Source organism: Mus musculus, chromosome 11, assembly GCF_000001635.26.
Source record: "Mus musculus strain C57BL/6J chromosome 11, GRCm38.p6 C57BL/6J".
NCBI classification, from domain to species: Eukaryota; Metazoa; Chordata; class Mammalia; order Rodentia; family Muridae; genus Mus; species Mus musculus.
The window spans coordinates 4,083,542-4,097,038 of NC_000077.6; the positions used below are offsets into that span (position 1 = coordinate 4,083,542).

General features: G+C 48.9%; 1 protein-coding gene and 1 long non-coding RNA gene across 3 annotated transcripts; one reads left to right on the forward strand and one right to left on the reverse strand.

The window, feature by feature from the left end:
* The first annotated feature begins 1,891 nt into the window (after positions 1 to 1,891).
* Gm51935 lies at positions 1,892 to 11,201 on the forward strand. 2 transcript variants are annotated; one of them, XR_003949843.1, is made up of 3 exons: positions 1,892 to 2,200; positions 8,959 to 9,007; positions 11,113 to 11,201. It is a non-coding gene; the product is annotated as a predicted gene, 51935 (long non-coding RNA). The 2 variants fall into 2 exon arrangements; XR_003949842.1 differs by lacking the exon at positions 1,892 to 2,200 and adding an exon at positions 3,975 to 4,212.
* Mtfp1 (mitochondrial fission process 1) lies at positions 7,940 to 11,890 on the reverse strand. Its single transcript, NM_026443.4, has 4 exons — positions 11,675 to 11,890; positions 10,848 to 10,975; positions 10,260 to 10,492; positions 7,940 to 8,758 (listed from the first exon to the last, which is right to left on the reverse strand). The coding sequence occupies exons 1-4, from the start codon at positions 11,739 to 11,741 to the stop codon at positions 8,686 to 8,688; spliced, it is 501 nt and encodes a 166-aa protein (NP_080719.2). The 5' UTR covers positions 11,742 to 11,890; the 3' UTR covers positions 7,940 to 8,685.
* Positions 11,891 to 13,497: the final 1,607 nt, after the last annotated feature.

Genomic DNA, 13,497 nt, shown 5'->3' on the forward strand with positions numbered 1-13,497 from the left:
ACATGTTAGGATATGCTGCCCCCTAGTGGCTATTTTGAGTGTTCCCTAAAACTAACCAGGACTTGCCTGGGAACCCAAATGCCAGACTGCTTGTTCTAAGACAAAAAGGCACAAGGGCTTTTTGAGCTCCTTGAGGCTCATATGAAATATCTCTAGAAGGTTCCCCTCCCAAAGGAACTGGTACAGCAGACGAGGGTAAGTCCCACACCAACAGAGGCCAGCGGGGGCTAGAGTGGACCCAAGGCATCTTCAGGAAAAGGTGATGGGCAGAAGGCCACACTTTCTGAGAGTTGGGAGCAAGGATATGAGGCAGGCAGACCTTAGCCCCTCTGCTCTGCTCTGCCTAAAGCCACAAGTCAGGTGTGACTGACCCTGGCCTGAGCCCTCACAATGTAGGTTCTACCAGAGAGGCAAACTCCCACCTGGGCTGTATCAGCCAGACTCCTCCCTGTCTGGAGGGTTAGACTTCCTGTTTCTCCAAGCTTCAACTAGCCTTGTCTCTTACACTAGAAAGCCACCCAGCTCACTGACACTGATGACAGAATCTGCTCCTGGTGACACCAACATCATCACCTACTGTGGGTGAAATGGTGGGGTCTGAGGAGCCCTTCCCACCCAGCAGAGTTTTGCAATAGTGATACCTGATCACTCAGTCTTTCTAAGTCTTGACTGTGGAAATGAGGCCCTCTCCACAGGGGGACAGCCCCGTGTATAGCAAGGCCTGTGTCTACTATGTGGACTCAGGCCAGGCTGTGGGGCTGTCCCTTAAACCTGAGACTGCCTAGGAACAGTTGTGTTCCTCCGTCCCTAGCAGAGGGTTCACGGAACCGCTAGGGCAAAGGGCATCTTCGAAAAAGAGTAGGCAGCCCATCTGAGATCTATTTGCCCAGCTTCTTGCCTGTGGAGCAAAGCTGGCTGGTAGGAACTGGATCCAGAGCCAGCTGCTGGTTTTTCAGGGATTAATGAGCTGTCAAACAGCCATGTCAACCTTCTATTGTGGTGACAAAAATGCCTTTCATAACCTGAGGGAGGGACAATTGGCTTTCATGGTTTCTGAAGTTTTAGGTTGTGGTTGGCATCCGGCACTGTGAGCCTGGAGGAAGGCAGAATGTCATGGGGGAAAGGATGTAATTGGAAAGAGACGCTCAGTCTTGGTGCTGAGAAGCAAAGACTGAAAAGGGCAGGGTAAGAAGTAACCTTCGGGAGTAGAGCTTGTGTGTGTGTGTGTGTGTGTGTGTGTGTGTGTGTGTGTGTAGGAGATGGTAATCACTATGGGCACTAAAAGCCCAAATGATCAGAGTGCTCATCCCTTGATGCAGGAGCAACCTCCCTGGGGCCTTTCCCATAGAACACTAAAAAGACATTGTCCTCCAGCCAGAGGCCAGGGAGGGACGGACCCGCCTCATTGACAGCTATATCCCAAGGCTTCTAGTGAAGGAATGCAAGGACCCAAGCAGGGCTATCTTGTCTGAGTCAACACCATCTGGCCAGAACCTCCCCTCTGTCTACTGCCCCTTGACGCCGGGTAAAGTCATACATCAACTGGTTGCTATGTGAACAAAGATAAGCCCCCAGCCCACAGGAACAAGGTCCTGATGCCCTTTTGCTGACATGTAATCTTTCTGTTAATGTTTGAATGAGCCAATCCCATACCTTTGTTGAAATTCCTCGCACCCCTATCCCTTTTTCTTCCATAAAAACCCCTAACTTTTGAGCCTCGAGGCTGACATCTGTTATCTCCTGTGTGAGATGCATGTCGGTCCAGAGCTCCGTCATTAAACTACCGCGTGTATTTACATCAAGGCGTTCTGTTCGTGATTCTTGGGTGCACGCCTAGTCGAGAGTTGAGTGGGGGTTTCCCCACTAGGTTCTTTCACTAGAAGCCACTGAAGGTCAGAGTTCTTCAGCTGCAAGTGGAGGTGGGAGTGCTATGATTCGAACCCACATTTTCATTAGCTGTTATCATCAATGCCGGAAATGAGGGATTAGAATGGAGAAGTCAAGAGCAGCAAGCCACTGGGAAAGCTCAGCCTTCACAAAGAGGCCCAGGCAGATTTCAGCCCAGAGAGTGTTGGAAGTGTTGAGCAATCCTCAAACCCAGAAAAGCCATTCCTAAGAACCGTCCTCTTCTATCAAGCGTTGATGCCATGACAGGTGGCCCTGAGATTGTCACCAGTTGTACCAATCTGGAGAAGCTGAGGTTAGTAGAATTCTAGAGACTCATTTGTTTGCTGTTTTGTTTTGTTTTTGTTTGAGATGGGATCTCATTATGTAGCCCTGGCTAGCCTAGACTGTGTAGACCAGGTTGGCCCTGAGCTCACAGAGATCCACCTGTCTCTGCCTCCCAAGTGTTCAGATAAAGGTATATACCACCATGCCTGGGTAACCAATTCTGTCTCATGACCCTTCCTCAAGCTGTCCCTTGATTTTCCTCTATTAGAGTGAGAAGCCATTACCCTTGGCTGACACAACCTCTCTCGCATGGTACAATGTTAAGGGTCGCTGGTGAATCTCAGGACAATCTATAGGGCCTCCAGGACTCCAAATGCTTCTAGCCCCTGAGCCATCTCCTCACCCCTATTGAGATTATGTATATCTGCCGTCAGCAGCCTCACTGTTGGTCTTCCTTTCTATGCAGCAGCTACCTGTAACAAGTTGCTGTCTATGTATTAAGTAGATAATTCCAGAGATAAGTAGTGTGTAAGTCTTGAATAGCTCTTATGTGATTGTGTATGTGATTGTCACCATTTTATTTTATTATTGCCACTGTAGTTGGTTGCAAAAGACTCTCCTGTAGCATGTAGTTTAAAAAAATAATCCACACTAATCCGGCTAGGCACTGGTGCTCTCCCCCACCCCCATGGTTCCTGCAGCCAGCTGCTGCCAAGCTACTCCTATCTTCCCAGGACATCCACCCCCTGTGGCTAGCTGGCAGAAAGCCAGCTACCACTAGTTCAGATTCCCCTAGGCCCATAAAATGATAACACCAGAGACTTGTAATATACCAACCAGGTTTATAAGAGTAAATCTCCAACCCCAAAATGCCCACACAAAGAACACAAAAGTCAATTGATATAAATACACACTGCACACCTAGATCAGGCAAATGTACCTACATCACTCTATTTCCCATCTATGAAACCCCCAGCTACTTGTGGCTTCTCCAGACCATGTGGGTCAGCTCCATCCCCTCCTTCTGGTTCCATTTCGTCTCTCTCATTCTGTCTCATCTGACCTCTTCCTCCTCTTTCCCTTCTCTAAAACTTTGAGCTCCACCCCCTCCTTCTACTGCCCAATCACAGGCTTTAGCTTTATCTGACCAATTAAGACTTCACCTACGTACAGGCACCCCTTTTGAGGGAGCAGAAATAACAGACAGCCACTAACAACATTCTCCTGAGAGCCAAACTGCCACCATCCTCATGAGTTCAACTGTGTCCACTCACAAAAGACAGTCACAGCTGGGCTTTGTTGACTTGACTGTTTTTCACAGGACAGTGTCCAGCCACTTCTCTCAGCTAGGTCTGTGCAGGCCTGTTCTAGTGGCACGAGGCCTCAGAGAACGGCTAGACATATCTAGGTCAGAAAGGACTAGGGAGATGGTTTCATCTCTATAGCCATGGGGAAGCCATCACCCATGCTGGGTGCAGGTCTTCCTGTGTGTGCTTTAGGGTCATTTGTGCCCCTGTTTGCAACTCCTCAGGCATGCTCTGTAAGCCTAATGAGATCACTGGCTTCCCAGGGAGAACTTCAGTGGAAATAAACTGGTTTGTTGCTGGGGAGATGTTGCCTAGTTCCCTGCAGGGGGTTGGCTTTTAGGACATAATTATTATAGTTAAATCCCTATTCCTGTGTGTGCCAGAAGAGACACAGTACAGAGAGTCTGCTGGCATCTGTGGTTTGAGGTGCTATTGAAAGGAATAGCTTCTGGCAGTCAGCTATAGCACATGATCTCCCCAGCTGTGTCCCAGGGCTTCACGTGGATGGTTTCAGAGATGACAGGATGGGTGTATTTTCGCCATGGAAATGAACAATAGAGTCTTCCTATCCTAAGGCAGCCAGTGGTTAAACACTGACTAGCAACATCCTGCTCTGGCTCCCCTGCTAACCCAGGAGGAGGATAGATGGCACGACTCACCTCTCCAGATCTAGATCCTAAGGATCAGAGAAGGCAAACGACCTAGCAGAGGCCTCACAGCAAAACAGCTACAAGTAAGGCACAGACATGCTCTGTCTTCCATCCATTTCCTTGGATTTTCATTTCCTTTTTAATAGACAAACAAAACTCCATTGTGTGCCACATTTCTATTCTTCACTTGTCTGTGGGTGAGCCGGCTCCGTTTCCCAGCTATGGTGAAGAGAGTGGCAAAGAAAATGGATGTGCAAGTATCTTTGCGTGAGGATAAAGGATTCTCTGGGTCTAAGCCCAGGAGTGCTGTGGCTGGGCCAGATAGCCATTCTCTTTTTAATTTTTTGAGGAGTCTTCATACTGACTTACATAGTGGCTGCCCTAGTTTGCATATCACTAGCAGCGGATAAGGGTCCCTCTTTCTCCATATCTTCTCCAAAATTTCCCAATCACTTCTTACAAGGCCTAGAATCCAGTTCAGACTCCCTGCCACCGCTCTTGAGAGCCCCCATCACTTGGACAATATGGCCGGTGGTGGTTTGAATACACTTGGTCCATAGGGAGTGGTACTGTTAGGAAGTGTGTCCTTGTTAGAGGAAGTGTGTCACTGTGGGGTGGGCTTTGGAGGTCTCCTCCTATGCTCAGACTCCACCCATTGTGGAACAGTCAGTCTTCTGGTTACCTTTGAACCAAGATGTAGAACTCTCAGCTCCTTCGCCAGCACCATGTCTGCTTGCATGTTGCCATGCTTCCTGCTATGATGATAATGGACTAAGCCTCTAAAACTGTAAGCCAACCCCATTTATAAGAGTTGTATTGGTCATGGATCTCTTCACAGCAATAAAACTCTAACTAAGGTACCAGGGACTAGGGTATTGCTGTGACAGGCCTGACCATGCTTTTGTCTGGAGGAATGTGGATTTGGAAACTTTGGATTTGGGAAGCAGTGGAATGCTCTAAGAGGGGCTTCATGGATCATCCTAGTGGGAATATGAAGGATGTTGGTGCTGAGGGGGATTCGAACCGTAGGAGCCTGACTCTAGAGGTTTCAGAGAAGAGGAATTTAGTATGTTGCCTGGAGATCATTCTTATGATATTTTGGTGAAGAATGTGGCTGCTTTTTGCCCTTATCTGAAGAGTCTGTCTGAGACTAAGGTGAAGAGATTCAGATTAATTGCATTGACAAAGGAAGTCTCAAAAAAGTCCAGCATAGATTTTTATCCTCTGGTTTACTCTCGATAAGAGCAATTTAAACAAGTATAGCAAGGTTAGAAAGAAAAAAATACAAAATGTATCATTCAAAGAGTAAAGGGGTCCCAGGAAGTGGAGTGGAGCTAAACCAAGGATATTAAATGGGCTTGGGACATGATCCCACCCAACTAAACTTATTCTTTGTGTTTGCAATTAGACAAGAGATAGTTATAACATGTTAGACATTATTATTATCAGGTTATTGTTTTCATTTAGACCTTTAATCTGGAATGAACTACAATCCAGAAATGAAGGACACACCTGGGATCCATATCTTGAGGCTGGAAGACATAGGCTTTTGATCCAGATATTTTTGTTTTTATTTTTGTTTAGTTTAGTTTTGTTTTGTTTTTCAAGACAGGGTTTCTCTGTATAGCCCTGGCTGTCCTGGAACTCACTTTGTAGACCAGGCTGGCCTCGAACTCAGAAATCTGCCTGCCTCTGCCTCCCAAGTGCTGGGATTAAAGGTGTGCGCCACCACCGCCCAGCAATCCAGATCTTGACAGGGGATGATGCAAGCTTTTGATCTGAATCTCGAGGCATAGTGGCTATGAGAAGCTTAGGTCCAGGCATGGTGGTACATGTCTTTAATCCCAGGAGACAAATACAAGCAGATCTCTGAGTTCAGAACCAGCCTGCTACAGAGAAAGTTCCAAGTAAAGAAAAGCTTAAGTCCATCCAGGCACGGCAGATCAAGCCTTTAATCCCAGCACTCAGGAGATAGGCATGCAGATCTCTGAGTTTAAAGTCAGTCTACAGAGCAAGTTCCAGGATAGCCAAGCTTAGTTAGAGAATAAATTCACTGAAAACAGAAAGCTGGTAATAATGTAATAGAACAAGGAGGGCATGTTGCAACCCCAGCATGCAGCAGAACTCCACAGCTCCAGCCACATGGCATTAGATTTAGAGTAAAGAATAGAAGGGGTTACTAGGGCAATTGATGCTTGTTATCTGGAACTTAGAAATTAGTTGGGATGAAGAAGAGACCAGTACCACTGAGGTGAAATATTCTGGGAAGTGTTTTCTGAGAGCACAAAGAAGCTGTGTTCCAAAGATAGCCAAGGTCATACCTTTTGCTGCAGCTGAACTTGGTAATGTGTTAAGAGTCACTGGTTTTGAAGGCAAGAAAGTGTCATGGATAGTAGCTGAGGCTTGGCACCATGAGAGGCCAGGGAAGGCCATTGGTGAGGGTGCAGCCTCCTTTGCAGTTGATGGCCCAGGATTGAAGGGGTCATGCAAAGAAGTTGAGGCTTGGCATCATGAAGAGCCTATGAGAGGCCATTGGTGACATCTAGTCAAAATGATGCCAGCATTTTGGAGATGCCAGTACTATGAGATGATCACCAAGAACAGCAGCAGCAGTGGAGTGGAATCAAGCAGAGCCTAGAGTGCTACAGAAGGCAGAGCTGGAGAAGTGACCCAAGTCCTTTGGAGCTCAGATCATGTGTGGATCCCAGACACTGAAACAAGAAGCTGTAAAGTTGAAGTTGCCTTGGAGACCCTAAAATGTTAGAGATGCCAGAGCCATGGGACACCTGTCAAGAAAAGCTGCTAACAGGGAGTGGAACCAGCCCAAGAAAAAGAAGTGTATTGCGATCATCAAAGCTGAAAGGAGTTGGACATCAGACATGGAGATGCAGACCTTGGAGTCTGTCTAGCTGGGTTTTTATCTTGGTTTGGTCCAGTATTTCCCCACTGTGACATAATGTGTATTCTGTACCATGATATGTTGGAAGTATGTGATCTTCTTTTTTATTTTGATTTTCTAGATTAGAGTTAAGTAAGTGATTACATGAGTCTTGGAAGAGACTTTGAACTTTGGACTTTAAAACAATGTTGAGACTGTGACAGACTATGGGACTTTTGAAGTTGGACTAAAAATATGTTGCATTATGCTATGGCAAGGTATGGCCCCCATAGGCTCATGTGTTTGAGCAAGTCTTTGGAGACCAGGAAGTGGAATGTGGTGGTTTGAATACACTTGGCCCATAGAGAGTGGTACTGTTAGGAGGTGTGTCCTTGTAGGAGGAAGTGTGTCACTGTGGGGATGGGCTTTGGAGGTTTCCTCCTATGCTCAGACTCCACCCATTGTGGAACAGTCAGTCTTCTGGCTACCTTTAGGTCAAGATGTAGAACTCTCAGCTCCTTCTCCAGCACCATGTCTACCTGCATGCTATTATGCTTCCTGCTATGAAAATGGACTAAATTTTTGAAACTGTAAGCCAGTCTGAATGTTTGCCTTTATAAGAGTTGCCTTGGTCATGGTGTCTGTTCAAAGCGATGAAACTCTAAGTCACCACCCCACCCACAACACAAACACCTCCCACTTCTCTCCACCTAGACCTTCATTTCTGACTCCTTTTTTCCCTTTTTCTTTTCCTTGGATCTGATATTGCTCTTGAACAGGCTTGAACACATCCCTCCCTTGTTCTCCCCATAGCCCTTCCTGCAGAGCCAGGAGACCAGCCCACTTCTCCCTCAGTTTACCTGTTCCAGAGGAAGCACTGTGCTGTGGTCGCAACCCTGCTTATCCCCAGGAAGAGGAAATGAAAAGGAGATGCCATTTTTGAAAGTTTTATTAGGTTAGCACTTGGGTTGTGATTGTCCTGCCTCTCACCAGGCCCAGCAGCTCCTGCAACAGGAACAGGCTGGCCAGAGACTCTGCCCTGAGTGTCCCAAATACTGTACCTCTGTATCTTTCCCTAAGTCGCTCAGCCACACTACCACAAAGTGACTTAGAATAGCCAGAAGACTGGCTCTCACTTGTCACATGATCTCAGTATTCCCTGCCCTCTCTGGGCCTTAGTATTCTTCTCTTCCATGGGAGGAACTAACTTTTCCATCAGAAGGTGGGCCCGGGGCTAAGAGGAACTTTAGTGAACAGAGCACTTGCTGCTCTTGCAGAAGAACCAGATTCAGTTCTCAGCACCCGCATGGGGGTTCACAAGCATCCCTAACTCCAGTCCCAGAGGGGTCTAATCACCTCTTTTAACCTCTAAGGGTTCTGCACATACATACAGACATGCAAGTAAAACACTTATACACATAAAATAAATACTTTTAAAAAAAGATTTCAAAAGACAGGCCCAGCCAGAGTTCGTTCCCACTCAGCACAACCGTGGCCACTGAGGCAGACAGAATTGGGTCCCACCTCAGAACTCACTGCCACTACTCCTCGGGGCCTTCATCTCTAAGCTCCCATCAATGTGAACCCACCCAGATGGCAGTGCCATGGACCCCAAACAGCCACGTATCCACATTCTTTGATGTGAGTGGGCCGACCCCAGGCAAGGCACAGGGCAGGGTCAGGGGGTGCTGGGCTTCTCCACTGACGGGTACAGCTTGCGCAGGCTAGAGTCCAGGAGGAAGTCCACTGACCTACAGAGAGAGAAGGCCTGGTGAGCAGGTAGCCAAGGATGAGGAGATGCAGGAAACACAAGGGCTAGGGGAAAGACTCTCGATGCATGGTACCAACAGCAACCATGTCAAGATACATTCGATTATTCTCTTCCCTTAAGGAAGTCATGCTTACACCCCTCCCCCCAAGGATAACAGCCATATTCCTTTTTTTTCTACAGCTGGAGAAATTGAGGCACAGTGGGTAAAGGACTCACCATGAGGTTCAGGGTAAGCTATGCTCCCCTCCAGCCTACCCCTGCCACCACTGAGGTGCTCCCACCCCCTCTCTTTCTCTCTCTTAGATTTTTTAAAAAATAATTTCTGTAGCTGAGCAGTGGTGGCACACACCTTTAATCCCAGCACTTGGAAAGCAGAGGCAGGTGGCAGGTGAATCTCTGAGTTTGAGGCCAGCCTGGTCTACAGAGTGAGTTCTAGGACAGCAGGGCTACACAGAGAATCCTATCTCAAAAGAACAAAACAGGGGCTGGAGAGATGGCTCAGTGGTTAAGAGCACTGACTGCTCTTCCAAAGTTCCTGAGTTCAAATCCCAGCAACCACATGGTGGCTCACAACCATCTATAATGAAATCTGACGCCCTCTTCTGGAGTGTCTGAAGACAGCTACAGTGTACTTACATATAATAATAAATAAATCTTTTTTTTTTAATTCTGTATTTTTTATGTATATGCATGTTGTGCCTGCATAAACACCTGCATGCAAGAAGAGAGCATCAGACCCCATTACAGATGGTTGTAAGCCGTGGTGTCTTTTCTGAGAATTGAACTCGGGATTTCTGGAAGAGCAGACAGTGCTGTATCCACTGAGCGTTCCCTCCAGTCTGGTCCTACCTCTAGTGCTAAAAGCAAGCACACAACACAGGGTTGGCTACTCAGAAGGACAACTGCTCATACATGGGCCCCTCATCTGAGGGAGCCAATGAGAATCTTCCTTGGCATCTTGGCTATCACTACGGAGAAGTTTTAATGGGGTGTAAGATGTTGTAAGGGACAGGACACCATGAGTCACTGGGACATGGCAGGAGAGTGAAACCCACAAGGACGGGACGGGGAGAGATGCTGAAGGATGGATGAAGGTTGGGAAGATGAAGGATGCTGTGTGGCAGTAGCGCTCAGATGCTTGGATCCAGCCGTGCGGAAAACATCCTAAGACTTTTATTTTGTATTTACCTTGCAAACTAAGTTTGACTCATGCCGATATCAGCTCCCTTCAATCCAGCACTCCTGGCTAACTCTGGCTATTTTGCAGCACTGGTCTTTATTTCTGTGAATTTACTTGACCTTTGTCCAGTACCCATAAGGCACTCTGCTTCCTTTTCTGCCGCTCTGCCGCTCTAGCTGATAAGAGCACAGATGGCCTCTCTACTTCAACCCTGCCTCTGCTGCCCCGGTTTTGTGCCCACAGTTCACAGCCTAACTCTACCTGCAGAGTGACTGGTCCCTGAGACCAGAAAGGCCCCTACCTGTCGATGGGGTGGATTATGACGGGGATGGCCAGCAGTCCAAGTGTGGTGGTGGTCCATTTGCGGACAGTCGGGGGCCAGTGGGTCATAGTACCCAAGACATAGAGAGAGGCAGCACACAGACGGTTGATGGTGAAGCCTGGGATAGCCACAGAGGCCAGAGACTGCCACACAAAGGTGTCGACCACAGCCAGGGCCATTCTGGTGTTGCGGCCTGCTTCAGGGCTTGGCACCTGAAAGGTACAAAGACATTTAGCCCAGCTGGGGCAGAGGTAGGAAACCTATAGACAGAAGCATGCCGGTGGACCAAGGAGGAAGAACATGCGGAGGTAGTAGGGTAGAAGGCAGCTGGGTGGAGGACTGGGCTGTACTACATTCAGGGTTGGGGGTGATTTGCCCACATCCAGGAGAGGTACCAACTGTCACCTCCTACCCAAATGGTTTGGTCGGGTGGGGATGAACAATCCTACAAACAAGATTAGCTTATGGACTGCACTATGAGACGCTAACGGGGATAGGGCTGTCCCCACTGCAAGACTGCATACCACCCACACTAGGATGGGTTGGAAAGGGTTAATTAACACTCACCTCTCCTGCCTTCTTGCCTTTGTCTATGGCATCGGCCAGGACATAGGAGCTGGACACACCATAGCTCAACCACACCACAGCTGCAGGAACCAGCGAGCGGAAAGCCTCCCCCACCTCATTGGCGTAGCCTGGAGGGAAAAGGCATTTAACTCTCTGGCCCTTTCCACAAGGGGGCGCTACACAGAAAGCTGCTTCTAACCCTAACCTCTTAAACTACAGTGCGGCAGGTGACCTCAGTCAAGTAACTTTACCTTTTGGTTTCTAGGCCCGCGGACTGACACCGACAATGAAGTTCATGGCTCACTGATCAAAGTCCCCAGCCGTGGTTCTGGGGATCTGCACCAGGGAGGCGACCGGAGGCCACCGAATCACTGAGGGTGGGCTCCACTGACCAGTATCAAGTGCCAGGTCTTTTAAGGCCTTACCTCAGCCCGCTCTTACAGTCAGCACCCGACAGGAGTGCCTCGCATTCAGCCCTTTTTACAGAAGAGAAAACTGAAGCTTAGGAAGAGCCTGGGAAAGGCAGACTTGCTAGGAGTCCAGATCCTCTGACGCCATGGCTAGTGCACGGTCATGGCAGAGGGCAACCCACACACTCGGTTTGTGCCTCCAGAAGAGCCCCGTGGACAGATCTGAACCAACAGGGTTGTGTGACCTTGGACAAGTCCCTAGCCTTCTCCTGAGCCCTGTCTCCAGGCCAAGCCGAATAAGAACTAAGCCCCTTTTCAGACTCCAGATCGGCAACCCGGTCCATTGCTTCCCCCCCCCCCCCGCCCCCAGCCCCTCCGGAGTGGTGGGGTCGCTGCGTCTGTCACTCCCACGCTCACCCAGGTAGCGCACCCACGTGTCCCGGTAGAGGTCGCGCTCGGCGCCCTGCCGCTGCTGCTCCGACATGACTTCCCCGGCAAGGTTGGAGTCGCTGCAGATTAGAGTCTCACCACAACTGTGTCTCCACTAGCACTTGGCTAACACCAGGCAAGAACCCGCCAGTAGTCCGAGGCTGAAGGACGGGTCCCGCTATCGCTAACGCCACTGCAGGGAGTGTCTGAAAATTGCCTTATACAACATCCAAGCCCCTCTCCTAGGCTTGGGTTTTGCAGACAGATGGTCTTGTTTTCTCTGAGCAGTTAATGCAAAACTCTCCCAGACATGACTAGTTTTTGGAGTTAAATAGGTCAGAGTTCCAATCGGAGAATGGAATCTTCTTAGGTGTGCGGCTTCTAGGAAAGGTGTATTTCTCTGAGCCGCGGTTCGTGTGTAAATGGGAGGCGTGCCAACATTCACTGCCTTAGACAGTCGCAAGGACTAATTAATTATAACAGTCATCATGTGTCCAGTAGACTCAAGTTTGCTTCCTTAAGCTCTGGCACTAGCGTAGGGTCCTACTTTACAGTAGGGAAATAGAGACACAAAGAGGACAGCCACTCTCCTGACTCATGCAACTGTTAAAATGGAAAAGGGAGCTAGGGAGTTATTACAAGGGGCAAAAGCACTCTGAATCCTCTGGGATTTCAGAGGGGCAATGCTATGGCCCCTAGAGACAAATCCTACTTGGGCCGCCTAGTAGATGTAAGCCACTTACACACACACACACACACACACCGCCCCTCCCCCCACTCCCCACCCCGGTCCCAACGACCACGTCTGTAAAGCAAAATGGGTGAGAATGGAGAGATGGCTCAGTGGTTAAGAGCGCTTACAGCTCTTCCAGAGGGCCGGAGTTCCAGTCCCAGCATCTACACGGGTGTCTCACAGCCATCTGTAACTCCATCTCGGGGGAATCTGACACTTCTGGTTTCCACAGGCAGCACCCACCTCCCCCAAACACACACACCTATACATTCACACATGAGACACACAGATAAATTCAAATAAATATGGCCTTAAATCTCTTATAAGCCAGGCATGGTGTTGCATGCTTTCATCTCAGAATGTAGGAGGCAGAAACAGGTAGTATTATGTGCGTTCGAGACCAGCCCTGTCTACACAGGGAGTTTCAGGCCTGGTTGGAGGCTACACAGTACAAAAAATATCCAGCTAGGTAAGAACAGGGTCTTATCTAGCTTTGCACAGTTCTTTTAGCTTTTTTAGATCCGAAAGGTGTATACCGACTCCCTTCGGAAGCCAGTGTTTTCAGCCCGTGTCTTCTTGAAACTTGTGGGTCACCGGGGACTGAGCCCGGCGCGGGTGGGAAGGTAGAGTGCTGGAGCGGAATTAGGAGACGGTCCCTAAAGCCACGTGACGCTAACCCTCGGCCTCCCTCCCATTTAGTACCCGCTGCGCCGGTCACCGCGGGAGAACCGCCCAACCCGTCTGGAACCACCGAATGGGGCGGGGCCTCCGCCCTCACCGTGAAGGCTCTCGGGAGCATCCGAATGCCTTGAACAAAGATGGCGGACGACGCTCACCGGCTGAACCAATCGGAAGGCAACTTGTTAGGACTTCGGAGAACGTTGTCGCGAGAGGAGAGGAAAGGGACGTTACTGTCTCTCTGTGCGTGCCTGTGTCCGAGTGTCGTGAGAGTAGAGGGGAAAGGAACAGAACATGTGTGTGTGTGTGTGTAATTTTAGCCTGCTACTTGGCATCTGAAAATTTGGGGTCTAATGTAAGAGACCGCTAGGAAGCCGGCGATGGGCAATGAATTCTGCTC